The 24873-nt window shown below is 49.0% G+C and overlaps 1 protein-coding gene across 3 annotated transcripts in view; it reads left to right on the top strand.

Annotated features, from left to right (window-relative positions):
• The window catches only part of ELK3 (ETS transcription factor ELK3), a 65977-nt gene that overhangs the window by 30266 nt on the left and 10838 nt on the right, over positions 1 to 24873 (top strand). For 2 of the 3 annotated variants that reach the window (XM_019446497.2, XM_019446496.2), the window contains exon 3: positions 18132 to 18911. In XM_019446497.2, the coding sequence (XP_019302042.2) occupies positions 18132 to 18911 (780 nt within the window). Of the gene's footprint in view, positions 1 to 7791; positions 7888 to 18131; positions 18912 to 24873 lie in introns of all 3 variants that reach the window. The other variant, XM_053895418.1, reaches the window with a different exon arrangement.

Here is a 24873-nt window from a genome sequence, read left to right as displayed (position 1 = left end):
CATTTCACAGTGAACACTTCTTTCGACTTTGCCGGAGTTACTCTGTGACTATATCTATGTGTTGAACTAAGAAATTGCTGGTGTCTGACTATTTTTGACCCACAAAAATGGCAGGGTCACATGGTTTGGGTTCTAACCTGAGAGACAGAATTGAGGAGGGTCTTTGTGACTGTGAAGCTCCTGGCCCCATGGACACTCATAGAGGTGTCCCTCCCTCACTGCTGGCATTCCTCACAGTGACCTGGCTCTCAGAGTCCCTGCTGCCCTTTGGTGTCTTCCTCAGCCCCCTCCTCCGTCCTTCCGTCCTGTGCATCCTTGGCTTCCTTCCTAAAATGGGTAAAACAGTAGAGCCTGCACCATGGGGCAGCCACGGGGTGGTGCTGGGGGTTAGCTGAGTTCACACATGGTCAGTTCAGAGAACAGTGCTCAAAATACATTAGGTGCTACAAAGTATTAGCCAGAGTAATGATTCAGATGATATTTTCCTTGTAACTTGAAAGCTTGAGACAGGTGCGCAGAAGAAAATTAGGACCTGTGTACCTCCTTCCCGCACGAGCACACGAGGTCTGGGGGTTAACAGCTCCTGTCGCATATGAGCTACCACGACTGCTTTGTCGTCATGCTTTTCGGTGGCTAAAGATGGATGACCACGGTTTGTTTACCCAACTGCCTGTCTTTATTTATTTGTGCTGTTCTGAAATTCAGCGACTAAGACGCTTTAATAGTTATTTATTTGTCTATTTATTTATTTAATGTTTACTTTTGAGGGAGGGAGGGAGGATGACCGGGGGAAAGGCAGAGAGAGGGAGAGAGAGAATCCCAAGCCGACTCTGTGCTGTCAACATAGAGCCTGACACGGGGCTTGAACTCAGGAACCATGAGATCGTGACCTGATCTGAAATCGAGAGTCGGATGCTGAATTGACTGAGGCACCCCAAGGCGCCCCCAAGATGCTTTAATATTTAAATGATGCTTCCTTGCCCCTCTGAATCAAAGTGCACGCCTCTCCGTGCACCCCCAGTTGGAGCCGGTCTCCATCTTCCCTGTGCTCCCTGAGCAGCCAGCAGGGGTGTTACACTCCACTCTCCGGGCTGGAGTCCAGCAATCCCTCTGCCTCCGAGTCTCAGTTCACCCATGGGAGAGGAAGCATCACCGTAGTGCCTTCCCTCATTGGATAGTGTGAGGATTAAATGTGACCACGTGTACAAGGTGCTCAGCACAGCGTCAGGTACCTGTTAGGTAGACATTCGATATATGCTTGTCATGTCTCTGATCTGTGCTTATGAAACGTACTGCATTGTGTGACAGTCGCCTGGTTATAGAGCTGTGTTCCTCACAAAACCATCTTCACTGTGGTCTCCCGGCTTACCCACTTTTGTTGTCCTGGCACCTTGTATATGGTCTGGCACATAAGAGTTGCTCGGTAAATGTGAAACGAAAGAGCGATTGGATAACGTAATGAAGCGGACGCTACCCAGATACAGATCACTTATGTAATGAAAGGTGACATTAAGTACACGCTCAACTCACAAACAGAGTGTTAGTGTCCTAGGGCTGTCGTAGCCACAAAGTGTGGGGTCGGGACAACAGAAGTCTATCGTCTTGCAATTGTGGAGACCAGAAGTCCGAAATCAATGTGACAGCAGGGCCGTGTTCCCTCTGAGACCCTAGGTAAATCCTTCCTTGCTTCTTCCTAACGTCTGGAAGTGGCTGTTGGTCCTTGGTGTTCTTGGCTTTTAGCTGCATCTCTCCAGTCTCTGCCTGTCTTGTCACGTGATGTTATCCCTGTGTGTCTCTGTGTCCAAATTTCCCTCTTCCAAGGACACGAGTTCTACGGGATTAGGGACCACCCTGAGGACCTCCTCTTAAATACATCTGCAAAACCCTATTTCCAAGTGAGGTCACATTCACAGGTACCAGGGGTCAGGACTTCCACATTTTCGTTTCGGGGACATACTTCAATCTGTAATGTATACATGTATTTCAGACCCTACTAGGCTCTTTTAGATTTACAAAATTACAAAGGGGGAGCCTTGGAGATGATGGTTTGATGCAACACCCTCTGAAGGAAAACTGCGTCCCGTGACATGCACAGTGGCTAGACCCAACAGCAGCTGTGAAGCTAGATTGTGTGCCAGGCACATCATGGCAGTGGCACTGTGCTGGGTTCCCAGGGTGGAAGCAAAGATGAAGATGAGTCTGGCCTTGGAAGGAGTCAGGGTCGTTGGGAATTCAGCACCTTCCTGCTCTGCGAGAGCCAACAGTTCTAATGGAGGACTTGGATGGGAAGAAGAGACCACCCTGGGGGCGCCTGGGGGGCTCCGTAGGTTAAGCGTCTGACTCTTGGTCTCAGCTCAGGTCTTGATCTCAGGGTCGTGAGTTCAAGCCCTGCGCTGGGCGTGAAGTGAACTTAAGGGGGGAAAACAAAGACTACCCTAATAGCTCCAATCCTGGCTTCGCAGTGCCTGTGGCATGAGGCCCTGCATTTCTGTGGATTGCCCATCACACGTGTGTTAGGGAAGGCTGGACGGTCAGGATCTGCTACTGAGCACTGCCGAGAACCTGCTGCCCCATGTACAACGTTTGAAGAGGCTGCTGGGCAAACCCACGTAGAATCCCAGGAAAGGAGCAATGCCCAGGCTGGGATGCAGCATGTTTTGTGTCTCGGGCCTGGACTGAAGGCCCCTGGTCAGCTTGGAAACATGCAGGTCAAGGGAGGACCCTGTGTCTGAGCCCGCGAGCACAGAAAGCAGAGCTCCTTTGTGCTTGGGCAGTTCAAAATCACTCTCCCCAAACCGTGTGTTTCCTGCGGTCTCCCTGTACGTCCTAGGACATGGCTTTGTTCATCGTTGTTCTGATGGTTGGATTTTGGGGGGAGGGTTTGTTTTTTACCTTTCTTAGAGTCTTCTGAACTGAATCTTCCGGAAGGTCCTTTTACAATCCGATGCGATAGTAAGGATCTCTTTCAGAGATTTTCTTTGTTAACGAATTTAACAACTCTTTTTCACTCTTTAACATCAGACAGACTTGGTTTTTAAATCTATCATCTTGGGGTGGAGAAGCGAGGGGGGTCAAAGCCCAGAGCACACCCATAAGTGGCCCCGTGAACTAGCCACACCCAAGGGCCCAAGCTCGAGGCACGTGAGGCACTGCCATGATTTACAGCATCTGTCCACTTCTTGAGTAGCTTCTGGGTGGTTTTCAGTCACATGTCCATCTCGTTCTTTCACCCTTTCTTTCACCCCTGCCTTTTTTCTTCCCTGGCTCAGCCTTTCCTTTGAAAACATACCCCCTGCCCTTGAATGGCTCCAGGGCTGGTCAGGGAGACACATCTGCCAGGCAGTTATAATAGAGCGTTAGCCTGGCTGTGACACCAGCATCTGCCAGGACAGGGGAGGGAAGTAAAGGCAGAGAGAAAGCCCCCGGAGGGCAAGACACCTGCCCCAGTGTGGAGCAAGGAGAATGGGTTGCAGGCTGAACCAAGTTGGGAAAGGATATACTGAGAAAAGGAACAGCATGTGCAAAAGCAGGGAGGCGTGAGAGAGTTTGACTTTTGGTTTCCCAGGGGAATTCCCAGGCTTTTCCAGGGAATTAAGGGGAGGAGGGGGAGGGAAGAATGAGTGGGGAATAGAGCATGGAGCGTGTTAATGCTGAAGAGTTGGAACTTCATGGCGAGGGCTGAAAGCGAGAGAGTGCCGTGGCCAGATTTGCATTTTAGAAATAAAAATCTTTGTCTCCTCTTGCTCTTCTTGGTGTTGATGCTGTCCCAGTCCGCACCTCCCCCCCCCCGCCCATCCCGCTGATCTTTTTGGCCAGTTACCACATACGGATCTCTCTGGGCTGGCTGAGTGGGCTCTATCCCGCCTTCAGGTCGGGGTGTGCACCCCCCTCCCAGGGGGAGAAGGAGCCCAGTGGGGCTGCCGCTTGCTCACCCTTGCACACGCAGCAGCTGACTTCCGTGGAAGAAGCCCCAACCGCAGACTCCCTGAGCTGGCTGCGGGAGACCTGGAGGCTTACGCAATCCCTGTCCTTTTTCGTCCAGCAGAGCTCTTGTCCTTGTTGTTGTTGGCGGTGAGCATTCATCCCAGGGGGAGGCTGGAGGCTTTGCCAGCTCCCTTCTCATCAGGAGATTGAAATGGCGATATGATGAAAAATCCTCCTGTCTCCACAGCAACATCCCGGCTTATCCTCACAATGTACCCAACGGTCTTTGCTTAATTGGAAGAAGTTCAGGGGAGAACAGTCAAGACAGAGTCATTGGCAGCGTATTCCTGGAAGTAGAACGCGTCACCTTCTTAACTTAATTGGATAATTCATTTTAAATTGGGTGTGCAATCACGACAGGAAAATGTTCGTGTTAATAATACATATCGGGGACCGCCTGCCTGTGCCAAGAAGCCTGGCCCTGGCAGAGTTCTTTAATTCCCCAAAATAAATTTTACAAAGATAAAACGATGTATTGTCTGTCAGAGTGGAGCAGGAACAAAAGTCCAGCAAGCATTTGCATCCTGGAACTTTCTAGAACACTCTTGTTGGTTGTGAAATTCCACAGAAGCCCCATGTATCCTGGGCTGTGTTCAGGAGTGTTTTGTACATCCAAGTTGTGCCCCCCTGTGCCCAGCCCTGGATCTGAGTGTTAAGGGTCTGGTGTTTCTGTTGGGTATTTTTTTTTCCCTTCCCGTCACATCAAGCTGCTCAGATGGTTTGAAGTACCACAGATGGTAACTACACTTTGCTTGGGGGCCGAGGGGAAAACTAGGGACTTTCTGGAAGCTTTTGGTCCTGGAAGCTGCCTAGAGACCGGCGCGGGGCGGGGCGGGGCGGGGAATGAGCTGGTTGCCTCAGGAAGGTCTTCCAGCCTGGTCACACTGCCCCAGGCGTGAGCAGCCGGCAGAGGGGGCTGGGCTGTAGGGGGGCACCGCACGTCGGTGGGGGGTGCTGTCTGTTCTGCACATGCTTCCAAGCTAGCTTCGTGGTGGCACTCAGCGTCCCCCCAAATAGGGCCGTTGCTAGGAAACACCCGGAGTCTTGAGGACCTTCAACACTGTGTTGACGGGGCTGCTGTGGACCGTGTTCAGCTGCCAGTGCTCCCCGGCAGCCTGGCCAGATCCACTTACGTCAGGCAGTTGCCCAAGCCCACACTGGTTTGCCGGCGAGAGTGTTCCTGCTTCTGGGCGGCTTCTCGCTGCAGGAAAATTCAGTGGTTGTGTAGACACGCTGACAGAACCCTTAACGTTCCCATCATACCGCCCACCACCCACCCACCAGCCCAGCTGCTCCTCTGGGCAGGCCTCCTCCCCACCTCCTGCCTGTGCTCTGACAACAGTTTACCCCGGCTCCTACCCCCTGTTTGTGACATAAGGAGCGGAAGCTCGCTTGTGTGGAGGATTTGTCTTAAGCCAGCCCTGTGTTAGATGTTTTTACATTTATTGACTCATTTTCTAACATGTGAAAGGCCTACCGTCACAGTTGGCAACGGGCCCATTTTAGTGGTGGGATACTGAGTCTCGGAGAGGTTAAGTAAGAGACTCAAGACAGAGCAGCTGGTAAAGCAGCAGAACCTTCCGTCTAGGAGGCTTGACCCCCCCGTTCATGCTGAGGATTGTGAGGCTGGAGGATCGCACAGCTACAGAGCCACGGGCCCAAACTTGAATCCCGCATTCCTAATATCGCTGGTTATTACCCCGGGGTAGGCAGAGAAAGGAGACCAACCCCTGTTTGTTCAAAATGACAGTGGAAGAACTGCTGGCTGAGTTCTCGGAGCCAGCCGAAAATGTGAGGTTTGGCAGCCCTGGACCCTCCCCCCACCCGCTTCCCACATGTCCAGTGACGCTTCCTAAAGAAGCCAGAGCCGGGCAGAGCACCCCCCTGCCTGTGCACCTGCCCAGCATCCTACAGCCTCTTGGAAAGACTCCAAACTCCCTCACCATCTGGCCCCAGCCAGACTGCCTGTCCCGCACCACCCCAGCCTGCCACCCCGTCATGGCACCTACTCCGACCTCATCCTTCCCCGGGCTCTCCCTCCGCTTTTCCTGCCTGGCCCACTATAGCTCATCCTCGGATGCCTCTCTGCTTCTCCTCCACCCGATGCCTGCACTTGGCGTTGTCTTCTCCGCTGTGTTCCCCCGCCCTTGTGCCTGCCTCGCTGATCGGGTGCTGGTCTTCCTTACCATTCCTCGTGTCTGTGCATCGCCTGGCACGCAGTGGGTGCCAAAGGAACGTAGGACGGACACGGGATGGACAAGCCTGAAGCAAACCTGATTCTCTGTAGCGTAGAAAGAAGTCTGTCATCTTGGAATGTCAGCACTGCCAAGGACCTAAGAAACCTGCCCTGCTTGCCTGCCCGCCCTCCAGCAAGTGAGGAGGAGGTGAATCTGAAAATCCGTGGCAAAGGCAGGGTGAGAACACGCTCCCAGACCACCTGTGGCTCCCGGCCCCAGCGCTGGAGGTGGCTGCTCAAAGTCATTGTTGGCAACTCCCTGCCCCGCAGGGCAAACGGGAAAGCATGTGCTGGGGGAACGGTTTTACATTTGGTTTTATTAACACTCCAGAGGCCTTTAATAAAAATACCCTTGAGTGTTGAAAGAGAGCCAGCAGGGAGACAAGACTCTCAGTTCCAGGGGAAGCAGCCACAAGCCCGGAGGGGATGGAAAAATGCTCTGAATGTCCACTTGCAGGTTGGGCATCCGGCCAGGCTCCTCTTGTTCACAGGCCCCCAGGATAGCACAGTAACTCGGGCGGCGAGGGTGAGGAGCCCTCCAATGTCAGGCTGGCCGAATTTGGAGAGACGGTTCACACGGCAGTTTAGCGGTGCCAGAGAATAAAGAAATCTCAACCCAAACCACAAAGAAACCTCCGCCGGGAGTCCGCCAATTCGAAGACAGAGTTGGAGCCCTTTATTGGCAGCACATTATTCTTAGAAGTTGGAAGGCGGATGTGTGTGTGTGCATGTGCTAGTGTGTGTGCTCCAAGCTCAAGCTTTAGACAGAGGACAGCCCTGGCGTCATCTGTCTCGGTGCCTTCGGTAGCCTGGCCGTGTACAGGCAGGCCAAGCTCTCAGGAAGGGCCATGCCTCCCTGCCCTGCTGGACAGAGCCTTTAAGAAGGGAGGGTGGTTATGTTTTGGTGGCTCAAAACAATAGAAATTTATTCTCTCAACATCCCAGAAGCCGGAAGTCCAGAATCAAGGTGTCAGCTGGGACAAGCTCCCTTTGAAGGCTCTAGGGGAGAATCCTTCCTTGCCTTTTCCAGCTTCCAGTAGCCCCGGCAGCCCTCGGCGTTTCTCGGCTGTGACTGTGTGGCTTCAGCCTCTGTGTCTGTCCCTCTCCTTCTTCTGTGCCTTCTTCCCTGTGTGTCTCCCTGTGCCTTTCCTCTTGTTGTAAGGACTGTACGTGTTGAATTTAGTGCCCACTCTCTCCCCGATGATTCCAGCCCAATGTCCTTAACCGAGGACATTTGCAAAGATGTTGTTTCTAAATAAAGTCACATTGTGAGGTGCTGCGTGGAAATGAATTTGGGGGAGGCACTGTTCAACTCACTAGGGAAAGGAAAGACTGCCCCAGGGAGAGGCAGCTTAAGTTGGTGGGTCGGAGTCCTCACACAGCTGTTCCTTAGGATGGCAGGTGTGAGGTGAGCCCGCCCACGACAGATTCGCAGCGGAGCTCCGTATGGCCCTCCGACTGCTCTGTGTGCCTTTGGGTTCAGATGGCAGTGAGTAAGAGGGGCCAGATGCAAGCAGCCGTCAGATGCTTCAGGGACAGAGGCCGGATTCACTTCCTTTTCTGTTCCTCAGGGCCTACCAAGGAGCCTTCCATATGAAAGCGTCTGAAATGTTGTTGAAAGAATGCTTGCTTGTTAGAGAGGAGGAACTTTGAGCCTGACTCCTACAGTGAGTACTTGTTCTAACTTTGGAGAGAGGACAGTCAGGTTTTGTGTCAGGAAAGAGTGAGTCAGCCAGTGGTCTGGATGGGAACCCAAAATGAGGAGCTGAAGGAAGGGTGTTGGCTGGGAACTGGTGGCCCAGAGACACGTCTCCGCTACCAGTTTGTGAACTAAGCTTGGCGCCTCACGTCCCTCATCTGTAAAATGGGTATCAGCATGTTGTAAGGATTATGTGAGATTATGCGTAAGCCTTCAGTAAACTATAAAGTGAGGTGCCCAAATAGGGAATTCAGATTATTTGAGGGGCGCCTGGCTGGCTCAGTCGGTAGAATGTGCCACTCTTGATTTTAGGATTGTAAGTTCAAGCCCCATGTTGAGTGTAGAGATGACTTAAAAATAAAATCTTAAAGAAAAAAAGAATTTAGGTTATTTGAAGGCAGAATCCGATGAAAAGACACTGCGATACAATGGGGATGCTATACAATTAGATCATTGCTTGCTAAGCAGAATTGCACTGGATGAGAGGTCCTGTGTTGAGGACCTCTGAGTGGGGCACTGATATATATTGATTTTTTAGAAAAAAATCAATACCCTGTGCAGTATTTTTGTTCTGCCTTTAGAGGTGAGCAAATGGAGGCCTACGGAAGTTCAATACCTTTCCCAAGGTCAGAGGAAGTAGAGAAACTGGGATTTGCAGCCAGGACCGTTCCCCCAGTGCTGGTTCCTTAACATCTGGCCCACCCGGGCTCAGGCCTGTGGACGCTCAGAGGTGCTGGTCCGTGCTCCCCATGCTTACCTGTGAGCACTTCTGCTGCTTAGTGGGGGCCACGACCAGGCTGTGGGTGTGGATGCCAGCTTCCTGCTCTTCTTCGGTCAACCGTATCTCTTGGCTGTCACCCGCTTTGAGGTGGGCTTCTGAGGTCCGGTCTGCTGCAGTGGAGCTGCCGGGTCCCTGGTGCCTCTCGCAGGGTGACCTGTCAGAGCAGGCCCCTCCTCTCCTCTGTGGGTGGGCAGAGGCAGTTGTATTTCCAGCTAAGGAATAGACTTTAGCGAAAGCTGGTCTTCCTCACGAGGAGCCAGAAATGACCTTTCCTGAGTAAGGACCTTGCTTCCTTAGCAAAGCTGGTTTTCCCAGGCTCTCTGCAGGTACCCCCCACCCCGTTACTCTGGAATGCAGAGCCCTAGGGTCCCAGCCTGCTGACTTGAGCAGCAGCCTCTGAGCCAACAGTGGCTGCTTTCTGGGGGAGGGCGTGGCAGGGACAGGATTGGTTTAAGCTTTATCTCCACTCTTTGCAAAGCTGCTGGTCTTGGGCTGGTAAGTGTTTCTTTCAGAGCCTGCTTCATTCTTGAAAAGAAAAACAAAGGGCTTGATTTGACAACTAGTGCATATGAAACATATGTTATTTAATGTGAAAATGCAGAGAAGCAAAAAGAAATATTACAAGTCACTGGCAATCCTACCACTGTTAAGTTTTATTACACATCTTTTGAGATTTTTTTCTTTTCTTTTATATAGTTATTTCGTTAAAATAATGGAAGCATCCCATGCGTGCTGCTTTTTTCACTTAATGTACGTTTATTTTTATTTTTTTGAGTTTACTTATCTATTTTGAGAGAGAGACAATGTGAGTGAGGGAGGGGCAGAAAGAGAGGGAGAGAGAGGATCACAAGCAAGTTCTGTGCTGTCAGCGTAGAGCCCGATGCAGGGCTCGAACTCACCAAATCTTGAGATCACGACCTGAGCCAAAACCAAGAGTCTGACGTTTAACCAACTGAGCTACCCAGGCGCCCCTTCACTTACTGTACATTTATTTAAAGGCATAGGAAATGTTCACAATGCACTGTCGTCTTCAATAGCCATGTGGGGAGCACCTGGGTGGTTCAGTCAGTTAAGCGTCCAACTTCAGCTCAGGTCATGGTCTCACGACTTGTGAGTTCAAGCCCCATGTCCGGCTCTGTGCTGACAGCTCCGAGCCTGGTCCCTGCTTCAGATTCTGTGTGTGTGTGTGTGTGTGTGTGTGTGTGTGTGTTTATCAAATATAAACAAACATTAAAAAAATTCTTAAAGTAAAATAGTCACATGATATTCCACTGTAGAGCCCTCCCAGTATTTAACCCACTCCTGTGGGACAGGAAGTTGGGTATAACCTCCCTTCCCATCAATAGCCTTGACTTCTTCATCTTTAAAATGGGATCCCAGTGCTAGGCTGTGGCTGTGCGAGTATGGCATGTGGTAGGCTCTCGTAAATGCTTGCTTCTTGCCTTTGCTCTTTCTGGCCCCGGGTTCCTTTCATGTAGGGTATTCTACCATGGTGAGATGAATGTCCTCAAAATAAATCCATCCTGCTTCCCCTGCCCAGGAATCTTGGTGACAGGCGTGTAGGGCCAGCAGCCCGCACTGCCCTCCCCTGGGACCCAGCCCCAGCAGACACCGCAGAGCGGGGCTGCTCCCTCCTGTCTGGGCAGTGCGTTTCCTGCTCTGAGAGGCAATGGAGAACAGCGGAGATCGGCTGCAGTGTCTGGTTAGTGTCTGTACCACTTGCCGGGCTAGACGGGCTGCCTCTCTTCCTCCTGAGCGGGACACTTGGATTCCACATCTGCTGCCCTGAGGGCCAGCCCCCTCCACCCCACCCCTGAATTCGTTGGAGTGTGTGAGGTTTTTTTCACAGTGCATGTTGAGTGCTGGCCATGCTAGGTATGATCTGCTGTAAGCCTTGCGTCTATTTTTTGTCTGAACCCAACTAAATAAAACATCGTGTTTCCTCTGTTGGTCGAGATATATAAACCAGATGTAATTCTGTCTTCCATATGACCCAGCTCAGTACCCAGAACTGTGGCTAAAGTAAGAGGAATACACGCAGCCTTCTATAGGTTTAATTTTGATGATGTATTTGTCACTGGGGTGGATAGAGAGTGGATTTTATGTTTTGTTTTGCTTTCGCTTAAATGGGAATGTAAAAATAATAATACTAAGAGGTACTGTGTATTGTGGGCTTATCGTGTGTGGCTATATCAGGTGTTCTGCTATAAGCTTTAAATGGATTATTTCATTCAATTTCATGAGGCAGGTGGTAGATCAGTCCCCATTTTATAGATGGGGAAACTGAGACACGTGGCTGGTAAGAGACAGGAGCAGTAGTTGAATTCAGACAGTGACTCTAGAGCCACTCCTTATAATCCCATTATAATCCCTTATAATCCCTTTGTGACACAGTCAAGTGGGCGTGTGCGGAAGGATCCATCACTCTGTCTTCTCAGCCCTGTTGCTGCTGCTGTTGGATTAGGAGAAGGTTGGGCTCTTAGGAAGAATCTCCTGCATGGCCTTTCCTGCCGTGTTAGTGAGCCGCTGACATTTTCCAGTTTTGAGAACAAGACAGGTGAATTGCAGAATCAGAGGGTAGGAGTCCTGCCGTTCCTGGAAGCCCTCAAATGGTGGAAAATCAAGGGAGCTGTAGCCATACCTGTGGAGAACCCATAACTAGTCTGGCTCCTCCTTGGTCCAGGAACGGCAGTGGGGAGGGCAGGGGAGCACTGGGATAAGAAGTCTGAACACCGGAAAGCCTGATGCATGACCTTAGATCACAACTGGGGTGCCAGGGCAGAGCCAATGCATGAAGCACATATGTGCCGAGTCCATGGATAAGTGAAATTAAAGTGTATTAAACTCTCTTAGGGGGCGTGGGGTTGTAGTGTTTCGCATATGGCCCTCGGTGTCTGGGAGTTTTCCGTTTGAAAATGCTAGCAAGAAAGCACATGTAGTTATACATGTGGGACACATTCACATGCAGCCTGAACCAGCCTGGGGATTAGCCACGGAAAATTGCATCTCTCATGGGGTGAAGCCTCTGGTTTCCTGCCCGGGTCAGTTCTCTTTACAGTGAGAGTCATTCATTCAACAAACACGTAGTTAACTTAATATTATCCTTAATAACATCAAAATTCAGAGGCTAAATTGAATTCCTCAAGCATCTCTTCATTACCTAGCACTGCCTACCATTTTTTTAAAAAGGTCACAATACTTAATAGATGCATTTCTAGTTTATCCGCTCTATGGCATTATTTACACAGGCTCTTTCTTTCTCTTCAGTGGGAGGAGAAAGTAGAGTTGAGTATGTGTGTACATGTTTAAACCACACTTACGGACACCTCTATTTTTATCAGTAAGCCTGGACCCTGTCAGGGCAACAGACAGCACCGGGGGAAATGGAAATTTGACTTGCTCTCTGTGTTTTCCATCCTGTTAGCATGAAATAACTAAGGGAGACTCACTGGCCCCTCAGTTGCCAGAGGTGGCTGGTGGGTCAGGAAGGATTCCTTTGCACAGGATGGCCAGCCACAGTCCTACCCCCAACAGGCTGCTTGCCCTTAGGCTCCTGCAATCTCAGAACACCAACTGGGGAGTGGCAATGGTGGGAGCAGCTTCCCACTGTCCCCTGGAGCTCCCACTTAGCGTGCGTCAGGTGGACGTTCTTTTCCCCTCCTCAAGTCCGTCTCTTCCTGGCTGCCTGTGATCTCACACGGAATGCGGGGTCAAGAGTCCACCCTGGTTGTGAATATATACTTAATGGGAAATGACCAACAGGGAGGCTGATCTCACATGTGTAAAGGGCAGCAGATGTGTGCAACTGTTGGTCTAAAACCATGTTGGAGAAAGTCACTTAGCTCAACTGGACACAGACAGCATTGGTCAGGTTACCAGGCAACTATAAGCAACACATACTTGCGGGTCTGGGAGGAAGGGGTGAAAAAAAACGGACTTTCTGTAAATACTGTCATCACTTTTCATAATAAGAGCCTGTCCCCAAGTGCTCCTCTGTCCTGAGTAGTCTCAGCCTGAGTCTTATGTCACCTTCCATTGTGGCCAAGCACTCTGGAATCAGACTGCCCGCCTACTAGCTTGTGACCGGAGGTAATGTATACTCTCTGAGCCTCAGTTTGCCCATCTCTAAGATGGGGATCATAATAGTTCTAGTCACTCGGAGGATTACATGAATTCACGCGGTCAAATTCTTAGTACGCAGCCTGATAGATGATATGTGCTCACCAACTACTACCTATTATTCCCCTATACTATGATTGTTCTCAGCAAACTTCTCCTGGGGCAAACTCTTGAAAGGAAATCTCCCTTCGGAGACCACAGAGAGATCTCCGAACATACATGCCACTGATGCGCTCCCAGGGTCTGTCCTGGAAGCTAAGGGGCTGTGACGTCAGCTTCCAGGCACATACCTCCTCCGAGTCTACCTACTACCTAGGTCTCGGGCCATGGGCATCCTGGTTGAGGGGCTTTCCTTACCAGCTCCCCTCCTGAGCAGATTTTCCTGTGATGTGTTAGGCTCTCAAACAGTGGGGCTACACAGTGCCTCTGACCTCCCTCCTGCACCCTCCACACACCTTCTTGCCCAACCTCATTTCCAGAGGTTCTAGATTATCTAGGTAGCCAGATCGACTCCATCTTTTTTCTTTTTCTTTTCTTTTTTTTTTTTTTAATTTTTTTAACATTTATTTATTTTTGAGACAGATAGAGACACAGAGCATGAGCAGGTGAGGGTCAGAGAGAGAGGGAGACACAGAATCCGAAACAGGCTCCAGGCTCTGAGCTGTCAGCCCAGAGCCCGATGCGGGGCTCGAACTCACGGACCGTGAGATCATGACCTGAGCCGAAGTTGGACGCCCAACCGACTGAGCCACCCAGGCGCCCCTTTTCTTTTTTTTTTTAAAGTCTATTTATTTATTTTGAGAGAGAGCGCGAGCAGGCGAGTGGCAGGGAGAGGGAGAGAGAGAATCCCAAGCAAGTTCCACAGTCAGCACAGAGCCCGATGTGGGGCTCGAACTCATAAACCATGAGATCATGACCTGAACTGAAATCGAGAGTCAGATGCTTAACCGACTAAGTCACCCAGGCGCCCCATCCATCTTTTCTGATGGAATAGACCAACAAGCCCCTCCCTGGTTCTTTCTTCCTCCTTTTGGTCAGCTCCTTAAATCATCTCCATCCCTATCACTATAACCTTTTCCTAAAAAGCTCTGGTGGTGTCCTGGCAGTTCTCCCCACAGAGGCAGCAGCTACTGAAGGGCCCTTTTTCTGTGGTTGAGTTCAGTAACCTTTGCGGAGGCTCCTTTTTTATATTCAGAGTAGGGTCAAGGCAGTCACCATCCAGCCATAGAAGGCTCCCACCGTCTGCCATTTAAACATGTAAGTGGTTTGGATGGACCTTGAGGGCATTATGTTAAATGAAATAAGAAAAAGACGAATACTGTATAATCACTTACATGTGGAATCTAAAAGAGCAGAAGTCTTAGAGAATAGAGTGGCGGTTACCAGGGGCTGAGGGGAGTAGAAATGGGGAAGTGTTGGTCAAAGGGCAAAAACTTCTAGCCATAAATGAATAAGTTCTGGAGATCTAAGTTATAGATGGTGACTATAGTTAACAATACCCTACTGTATACTTGTAAGTTGCTAAGAGAGTAGATCTTAAGTGTTATCACCACCATCACCACAAAATGGTAATTATGTGAGGTGATAGGTGTGTTAACCATCCTTATTGTGGTAAACATTTTGCAATGTGTACGTGCATCAAATCTTCATATTGTATGTCTTAAACTTCACAATGTTATATGTGAATTATATCTCAGTAAAGCTGGACAGAGAAGATCTCTCGTGTTCTGTTTTAAAGAAACAGTTTCATTGAAGTATAATTCACATACCATCCAATTGACCCATTGAAGGTGTACACGAAATGGTTTTGAGTATATTGATTGTGTATCCAAAAGCACAATAAACTTTAGGACATTTTCACTACCCCTCCCAAACCCTTACTTTTTAGTGTCACCCCACAATTCTTCTACATCCCCCTCCCAAATCCTAGGAAATGACTAGTCTACTTTTTGTCTCTATAGGTTTGTCTCTTGTGGACATTTTATAGAAATAGAATCTATCACATATGTGGCCTTTGGGGCTGGCTTCTTTCACTCAGCATAATGCATTCAAGGTGCATCCACAGTGACGTCCATACTTCATGCCTGATTGTGGCTGGATAATCTGTTGTAGGAATATTCCACATCTTGGTTATCCATTTGTCAGTTGACGGTCATGTGAGTTGTTCCTTATGTTCTTTGGAACACATCAAAGCCCCACTCTTTGAGACTGCCTTTCAGTTCCCAACCATTTAATCAGGAGGCGAGGCCTTTTTGTTATTTTTATCACAGCCCCAAATTACTCCTTGGTTTCCTTACGACTATAATCCCTGCTCAGATGTTATGTTTTGAATACCCATAATAAAATTAAAGGTTTTAAAGAGAAAGTTTACAAGACGTGCCTGAAGAAACTATTCAGACGATACAGTTTCTCTTTTCTTCTGTGTAATTATTTAGGCTCTAATAATTCAGGCAGTTCAGAGGGATGTTCAGACTGGCTGAGGACAAAGAAAGTTTTCCAACCCTAGGGAGAAGAATGTTCGTGAAAACCAAACATACTTTAGCAGCGGTAGACACCAGGCGAGCATGCTTTCTGTTCGCTGAGAGCCCACTCTGAGTCAGGTGGCTCCAGTGACACCCTTCTTTAACCCTGTCCTCCTGGGAGCGGATTTCTCCTAGGTGCTGGAGCGCCGCTGAGATAATGCCAAGCAGGCCCAGGTGGGACTTGAAAGTTTTGCAAATTTCTCTGAAGGTTTGTGACTTTTCAGCTTTGCTAGTGTTGAGTGTGCAAGTGAGATCAGATGGGGGTATAAGTGGCATTCCGTGAGTTAAATCGCGGTCCCCAGCGCCAGGATGCCAGGCACTAGAATTGTTCAGCTTTGAATCTGACGTGCCCAGGGGTGGGAGCCTCCTGTATGCTGGTGCTGAGCAAAGATTCACCAAGATTTGCGTTACTGGGATTTCTGGTGCTGAATGGGGACATTGTGTGTCCCTCCCTTAGATACCTGCCCTGAGGGATTCCTGCTCAAAAATCTCAGTGGCATAGTAAATATGCCCTCCCGTCCTGACTGCTAGATCAATTCACTTCTGGGATTTGATGATCTGTCTAAGGAGGAAAACTGCAAATCAGAATGCTGTGATGTAACAAGAGGGAAGGCAAGAACATAATTACAAACCCAACAATGATTGCAAAAGGAACATCAGCATTTAATTAAATTTTGTCTCTATGGTATATTTGGAAGTTGCTAAGAGAGTAGGTCCTAAAAGCCCTCATCACAAGAAAAAAATTTTTAATTTTTTAAAATGTTTGTTTGTTTTTGAGAGAAAGAGAGCATGAGTGAAAGAGGGGCACAGAGAGAGAGAGAGAGAGAGAGAGAGAGAGAGAAAGAGAAGGAGACACAATCTGAAGCAGGGACCAGGCTCTGAGCTGTCAGCACAAAGCCCAACATGGGGCTCAAACCCACAAACTGTGAGATCATGACCTAAGCCGAAGTCAGGTGTTTAACTGACTGAGCCACCCAGGCACCCCAGAAAAAAAAAAAATTTAAACTGTCTGGTAATGTTAATTAGACTTATGGTGGTGGTCCTTTAACAATATATGCAAATGTCAAGTCATTACTGGTACATCTGAAACTAACAATATTACATGTCAATTACATCTCCATTTTGAAAATTTCACCTCTGGGAGCATCTGGATGGCTCAGTCAGTTAAGCGTCCACCTCTTGATTTTGGCTCAGGTCATGATCTCAAGGTTCATGAGATCGAGCCCCACGTCGTTGTACTGAGTGTGGAGGCCTGCTTGGTGTTCTCTCTCCCTCTCTCTCTGCCCCTCCCCTGCTCATGCTGTCTCTCTCTCTCTCTTTCTCTCTCAAAATGAATAAATAAAACTTAAAAAAAAATGAAAATTTTACCTCTACTAAGGGATTCTTTGCTTCTCTCCACTCAAATTATTGTGGAAATGTGAAAAAGCTTAGGCTTCAGAATGAGTAGATCTTGGTGGTTCTTGGGCAGATGAGTCCCCATCTCTGAGCTTGCGTCATAAGATGACACGTTCCACCCTGCAGGAGGGTGAGTGTGAAAGCAGATAAGAGCTTGTGTGCAACACCCAGTACACGGTAGGTGCTCACTAGGAGCTACTACTTCTAAAGTACTTCTCCCCAAAATTATATATATATATATATATATATATATATATATATATATATATATATATATTTTTTTTTTTTTTTTTTTTTTTTTTTTTTTTTTTTTTTTTTTTTTACCCTCACTCATGCCGAAGTTTTAGGAGGAACAGTTTGTAAGGAACCACTCTGAATCTTTTTCCCACAGGATGGCGCTGCTGACTCTTTGTGCTTGAGGGAAGACCATCTTTGTCTCCTGGAGCACCTTGGACCCCACAGACATTTGATAGATATTTGCTGATGTTCCAATTTAATAAACCTCAAGAACGGTGTAAAGCCTTTCATATGAGGTCCCTTCTCCCAAAGGGATGTGAAAACTTTTGCAGTGATTATTGGTTTTCATTTACATCTTAATGTGTGAGGGCTGGAGCCATAAACTGAAGAACCGGAAGTAGATACTAGCAACTGGAAATTCTGTGGGAGTGATGTAAATATCAAAGTAGACACTTTGTTTTTCCTCCAGTGGCTTTCTTGGCAGAAAATTAAAAAGGAAAAAATGGCTACACGATTTAAGAAAACATTGTGGTGTTTGGTGATAATAGCTTACATCTCTGTAATGCTTTCCAGCTTGCAGAATGCTTTCCTATTATTATTTCATTGAATTCTCGTAAGTGAATTACCTCCCAGAGGTGGGTAAGACAATACTGCATCACGGTTGAGGAAATGCTGCTTCTACCACTTACCTACCGTGTGGTTTATGTGGGTTATTTAAGCACTGCAAGCTTATTTCCTGAAGTTTTAAAACGAGAGTTTAATAATTTAGTTTTTAGTTACTCATACCTTCCTTTTAGGATCGCTGTACAGGTTATATGAGACGATGCGTGGACACTGCCAGCCCCCTAGTAAGTGCTTAATAAATGGTGACTTATGACATTAGGTGTGATAGTCCTTACTTCACAGATGAGGAAACTAAAAATTTAGACGGTCAGTTTGCTAAAGATCACACCATTAGTAGTCAGAACAGGAAGCAAATCGCGAATCCAGTTCTGCTGCCTCCAACTTGAGTCCTCTTTCCACTACACCTTAGCCAAGAAGCGTGAATCAGGAGGAATATTATAGTGCTTCTGCCGGCAAAACTCCCCGTGACCACGCACGTCGTACTCCGTATCTCTGGTGCATTGATCTTTTCAATGTCTCCTTTTGTATTCACAGAACATCATCAAAAAGGTGATTGGGCAGAAGTTTGTGTACAAGTTTGTCTCTTTCCCGGAGATACTGAAAATGGACCCTCACGCGGTGGAGATCAGCCGGGAGAGCCTTTTGCTGCAGGACAGCGACTGCAAGGTGCCTCCCGAGGGCCGCGAGGCACACAGACACGGCTTGTCAGCCCTCAAAAGCGCAAGCCGCAACGAATACATCCACTCAGGCCTGTACTCGTCCTTCACCATTAATTCCCTGCAGAACCCACCAGAATCCTTCAAGGCAATCAAGACAGAGAAGCTGGAGGAGCAGCCAGAAGACAGCCCTCCCGTGGAAGAAGTCAGGACTGTCATCAGGTTTGTGACCAATAAAACCGACAAGCACACCAGCAGGCCCGTGGTGCCCCTGCCCTCCACCTCTGAGGCCTTCCTGGCCTCGTCCGCCTCAGCCAAGGTCTCCTCTTTAATGTTGCCAAATGCCGCCAGCATTTCGTCCGCTTCACCCTCCTCGTCTCGGTCCCCGTCCCTGTCCCCCAGCTCGCCCCTCCCTTCTGAACACAGAAGCCTCTTCCTGGAGGCCGCCTGCCATGACTCCGATTCCCTAGAGCCCTTGAACCTGTCATCGGGCTCCAAGACCAGGTCTCCATCTCTTCCCCCAAAGGCCAAAAAACCCAAAGGCTTGGAAATCTCTGCGCCCCCGCTGGTGCTCTCTGGCACTGACATCGGCTCCATCGCCCTCAACAGCCCAGCTCTCCCCTCGGGATCCCTCACCCCAGCCTTCTTCACCGCACAGGTAAGAGCCGTCCCTGTCATCCGGGCTGCACGCAGACTCAGTGGCAGAGCAGAACGGAAGAAAGAGCAACCAAAGCAACTTCCTTCTGCCCTTCGAAAGATCACCTTAGGGCCCGTAGACCAAAGTCACGGTGTAGATGGGAAGGGAAGTTACTCTTCCATCCCCAGACCAAGGTGTTCAAAGAGAAAAGGTTTGGGATATCGACTGCAGTGTGACGCTCGATTGGTTTCTTGCTGTAAGTGGCTGAAAGTGATCATAATATGGAGCATGTGCCCTGGCCGTCAAAGGAGATCCAAACAGTCATTTCCTAGGGAAAGTTAAGCAGGCCGAGTGACGTTTCAGAAGGCATTTGGGCTTTGTGAAATTTGTATGACAGAGTCCTCTCTCGGGGCACCTGACGAAGTAGCTGTTTGTTTTCCGTTAATGAGAAGATAGATTTAACCGGTACTGCCACTGCAGTCATCAGGGTGGATGTGCCTTGTCCTGTATTCTCTGACAAGAAATGTAAGGGCCACACCCAGTGGTGAGAAAGAGATTCTTCAATAAAAGCAGTGCTCCTCTGAGAAAACCCAGTTTCACGGGTCCACATCACGAGGGGGAGGAAAGCAAACTTATGGAGTAAGAAAGTCTTCCGTGTTATTAACTCCCGCAAGAAGGCAGCCTTTTCCGCTAAGGCTGTTTTCCGCTGGTTGTTTTGTTTTGTGTTTTGTTTTGTTTTGTTTTTTAAGTAATCTCTACGCCTGACGTAGAGCTCGAACTCATGACCTTGAGACCAAGAGTCACATGCTTTACCAACTGAGCCAGCCGGGCGCCCCCGGACTTTTCCTTCAAATACGATACACAGATGCCCTTTCTTGTCCAGCTGGCAGTTGTAGGGCAAAGGCAGAGCAGGTGCTGGTAAACCCATCTCTGCTTCCTCTGGAAAGCGGGGCACACTTTGGTGGCCGAGGTTAGACATATTGGCTTTGGGGTCACAGACCGGATTCCGTTCCTGGCTACGCTGCTTGGTGGCAGTGTGACGGTGGGCGCTCGCTCCCTGAGCCTGTTTGCACATCTGTGAAATGGGTTGTTGTGTGGATCGAACGGGATAATGGGCACGCTAAGAGAGCTAGCTACAGCTGGCAGGTATGATCCTGGAACTCGGAGGCAGGTGGGAGCGCCATCTCTGGCCTCTGCACTCGTGGCCGTAGACGTCCTTGCTGTAACCATCACGGGGGGAGGCAGCGCCATGGATTTTCATGTCTGCCGGCTACTGTTCTAAACGCTTGCCATGCACCACTTCAGTTCTTCTGCATGGCAGGCCCGTGAAGTAGATGCCGTTAGGTCCCGTCTTTCCAGCTGAGGTAAATGAGGCACGTGAAGTCAAGTAACTCATCCAAGGTCACAGTAACAGGTGGGAGAAGCAAACGTGAACCCTGTCAGTCTGCTCCAGAATCCATCCTCTTCGGTAAAATGTTCTTGGCATGCCCACTGGGAAAACACCCAGTTGTCCCTGATCGTAACAGTCTGTGGAGTCTGCCAAAGCCACTGAAAGCCACTCTTGGCCATTTTCCTCTCCATGGCTTCTCCCAAATTGATTGTGTCACCGGGATTTTGTGTCTGCTCAAGCTTGTGAGCCGGTCAGAATGAGCATGCTGCCCTTGTGCGGAGGGAGGGCGAAGGGCTCAGCTATGGTCAGAATGAGCACGTGTGCTTTCAATCAGGCGTCTTCTAATCAAACACAACTGTCCAGGGGCCGAGAACTGCTGAGTAAAATGGCTCAGAAACCGGTTCCTGGAGTAGCTCCAAGAAGTAACTGCCAGGGTGGACAATCTGAGGATGATCTCCCCTGGCCTCCTTTGTGTTTACAACTGTAAGGTTTAGAGAGGTCTTGAGCAAGGCCAAGGCCAACTCTGATTTCCGTATCTGCTTTCTCTGTGAGCCTGTGTCACCGTCTCTGAACAGATGCCAGTCCCGTAGCTGTCTCAGGAACGCAGCTCAGGCTAGCCCTGTGGTTTTGGACTGGACACGGTGGGTCTAGGGTGGCTCTGCTCAGTGGGACTGAGGACGGATGGTATGGCTGGGCTGAGGGGAGGAGGAACCTTGACATGAGAAGGGATAGTGCGTGGACATGAACAAGTGAATGCTAAACTCGGGACTGGGAGACACGACCCACTAGAACAGCCTAAAGCCAGGGAGGGGAAACCAGAGGAAAGCCAGATGCTTTCATAAACCACCTGTGCCTTGGGCAGATGAGAGTGAGTGGTCCTCAGCCAAGTGGCGAGGGTAGGATGTTGATTGTGAGTTGGTGTCAGGAAGCCCAAGAAATGGGATCGGGGCTTCCAAAGGGAGAGAGGCCAAGGGCAGGGTCTGGCCTGGGGCTGAGAGTGCCTCTGGACCAAGCCGAGGGGTCAGGGGGTGGCCACTGGGTAGTGCTCTGAATGGATTCAGAGGAGTTAAGGGTTGCCTTTGGGGGATGGTGGAATCTCAGGACTTGAATTCCCTCACCTTCCAGCAGCGTCAGTTCTGCACCCAGTGCAGCCAACGGTGGCTGACAGGGAGGAAGAAACCGGAGGGAGGCCAGAGCAAGGGCAGGACTCGGGTCAGGTGTTCATCCAAGTCGTTTCTCCGAGATCGGACGGGACGGTCACACCTGTCTCGGCTTGACAGTCCTCCAGGTGTTTAGGGCAGGCTTGGAGTCAGTGTAGGATTTGGATTCTCAGAGATTCCCTCCCCCAGGAACTGCTTTGGGTGCCTCAGAAACTAACCCTGGAGCACGGTTCTCCCTCAGTGCACAGTCAGAGGCAAGGTCAGCTCTCTCAGCGGCTGGCCTCATCCCGAGGGGTGAGCCCATTTCCCCGAAATCCTCCCAGGGGGTGGGAGTGAAAACCTTCCCTTTGCTTCCAGGTCAACTCCAGGGGTTTCCTCGCCTGAAGGAGACTTGGGCCTTTGCCCCCACGGGCAGCAGTGATGTCTCATTCCTGCAGCTCATTGGTTTCCCTCCTACCTTCGCACTTTCTATCACAGAAATTACTTTCCTCTGTGGGCTGTGCTGTGTGCAGTGACACCTTTGTACGTTAACATTGTTACCAGTGGGAACCTCCTATCAACCTTTCTTTACCCTTGTCTTTAAAGAAGAAATGAAAGGTGTGCTGTAATAACTTGATACCCTGAAAATGAAATTCCCAAGAATTTAGTTTATTTATCCCAAGAACCGTTTATTTATTTTTTACTCATCCCAAGAATAATTCCCAGTTACTTTCAGCCAGAAATATGGCAGGAGGAATGGTAGGATTAAGAGCATCTTGGCACGAGCAGGGTCATGTCGTTACAGTTCCCTCCGGGGATCATCTTCAACCACCTACCTTGCACAGGCCCAAATTCAGATTTGAAACACCTAGGGTATGATGCGCATGAAAAAATGTGTATTATGCCCCAAACCATAGCCTCCGTGCCCTTCCGAACTACGTGTGGCGCATCCGCTGGGACCCGTACTGCCCAGTCGTGGTTACTCTTGGGAACCAAGATTATGAATATAGACGGACGTGATGATCACCCAAACACCCCTCAAGGGTGGATATGAGGAACTGAGGACAGAGCGTACAAAAGCCAGCTGCGTACCCAGCAGTGATGTAGTTGGAGCTCAGCCACTGAGGTCACACTGGACGGTTGGTAGAAGAGCAAGGATGTTCTCTCTCATGGCATGAACTACAGAAGTTGAGATGAGGGAGGAGCCAAGATGTGAAACCCTCTTGGTTCCTAGCCAGGCGCCATAGAGACCGGAAGAGTGCCAGCTGGCTGGTTCCGTGCGTCCTCTGCACCGTGGTATTGTCTGTCACTCTTCCTTCCGTTTGTCTCTTCTGTTCGGTGTCTCCCTCCTCACCTGTTCTCAATGTGCAGTTAGTTCAGAACCGGAGGCTGCCCCGTTGCTTTTCCCTTCATTTATGCCAAGGCCTCTGTTAATCTCACGTGTGATGTTTAAGATGCTGAACTCAGATATGCGCGGGCATCGGGGCATGAACTCCTCGTCAGAGTCTGAGCATGCACGCCCCAGGCTGTTTTATTAGCAGCGGCCTTGATTGGCATTAATTGAGTGGAGAAAACCTGCAGAGGACTGAAATGTGAAAACCTCCTTTCTTCACGTGCTGGTGGAGGTAACAGCTTTGGGCCAAAATCATGAGGTGGGAATTTGTGGAGTAAAAATGGATGTGTCTGATGAGGAGCACTGAGGATATATTGCCTCGTGTCCCATCTCTGGACTGGTTTCTCATCCTACTGTCTCCTTTGCCATTATCACAAAAGCAAAAACGATTTTCCCCTTCATCCCACTGTCCACAACACTTTTCCAGCTTAGCCTAAAGCTTTCTCTATACTGACCCTATAGGGGACAGGTGGTCCTTCTAGAAGCTCTCGGCAGTGGAAGATGTTGCTGGTAGAGTTTTGCGTGACTTGGCACTCCAGCTGAAGGTTCTTCCTTCCCTGGGCTCTGGGCTGCCCAGGATAAACAAATTGTGATAATGCCCTCCCTCTCTCCACCTCCGGGCCTGTCTCATCTCCCTCCTTTGCCTTCTTGGTTCCACTGCCTCCTCCCAATTCTGCTCTTAACTCCTTTCCCCCTCCTGCCACTTGCTACATCTCCTGTAGACTCGCATGGAGTTCTGTTGGAACTCTCATGGAACCCTTTCATTAAGATCAGCACATTGAGTGCTACACAAACTTTTGTGTGATTTAACTTCTCTCTTAAAGTCTTTAAAATCGTTGTTTTTACTTGAATTTGGGCAACTCCAGGAGTCTGCCAGAAATAGTTGACATTTATTTGAGGATTTGTTTTTAACCCCAGAATGGCATTGTCATGGAGACTAAGATTTGTGATGTTTGTAGACTAAGACTAAGTCATGGAGACTGAGAGACTAAGATTTGTGATGTTGGTACAACAGAATGTTAAGCGGACATCCTGATCTCCTCTCCTTTATTTTCTAGAGCCTCCAAGACTTACCAGTATCTCATATTCCCAAGTCAAATAATCCACATATACTTGTTGTTGAGTGGCTCATGCACATCCTATTTGGTCAGTAATGAACAGTTACTATGTTAATTAATTCATCTAGGAGATAACTGTTCAACACCTACTCTTTGCTAGTGATTGAGGTATACAGAGGTGAACAAGGTAGACCGTTCCTGCTCTCATAAGCTTGCTGTCCATTAGGTAAAGAATATGGGGTAATATAACTTAGGGTGATGTGAAATTATAGGGGACGCTGAAAACTGGATGAGGAATTCAGACTCGTTTTGGTAAGAAATTAACAGCTTGCTGGGATTTTTAAAGAGAAACAAATTCCCTTTAGAATCTATCAACAAATAATTATTGAGCATTATTTGCGAATCACTGAAAGGATACCAGGAGTATGTACAGTGCCTATTTTTATGACCTTAGGACCTAGCCAAAATAAGGCACGCACGCGCGCACACACACACACACACACACACAGCATGTGGCAAGGGTCAAATACACAGTGCAGAGAAGCACCATAGGAACAGAAGAGGGGAAAGATCATTCAGTCCAATTCAACATATAGGAAGTGAGCACCTATTACATGTAAGATGCAGTGCTTGGAGCTGGGGATACAAACATGAATTAGTCCCTGATCATTAGGAGCTCATAACTTGCCTTAAATTCTTTGATACACTATCCCAGATCAGTACAGAAGAAATATTAAGAAGGTATTAATTTTGCTGGGGATGGGGAAGGGTGTTGACAGGGCTTCCTGGAAGGCATGAGCACACTTGGGCAGGGTAGCGACCATCTGGCACATAAGGTGAGGGGGGCATTGTAGGCAGAGGAACAGCTTGAACCAAGCCATAAAGATATGAAACAGCTTAGTGAATGAGGGGCAGTACAGTGGTTCAGTAGGGAGTGGGGACAAATTGCAAAGGTGAAGCCCGTGGTTGGGAGATGGGGCATGAGTGACATAGTTGTGTTTTA

The sequence above is a fragment of the Panthera pardus genome, unplaced genomic scaffold, assembly GCF_024362965.1.
Source record: "Panthera pardus isolate Hobbes unplaced genomic scaffold, ASM2436296v1 HiC_scaffold_6, whole genome shotgun sequence".
NCBI classification, from domain to species: Eukaryota; Metazoa; Chordata; class Mammalia; order Carnivora; family Felidae; genus Panthera; species Panthera pardus.
Note: the sequence above shows the minus strand (reverse complement) of the source record. Positions and strands in the feature narration are given on the sequence as shown.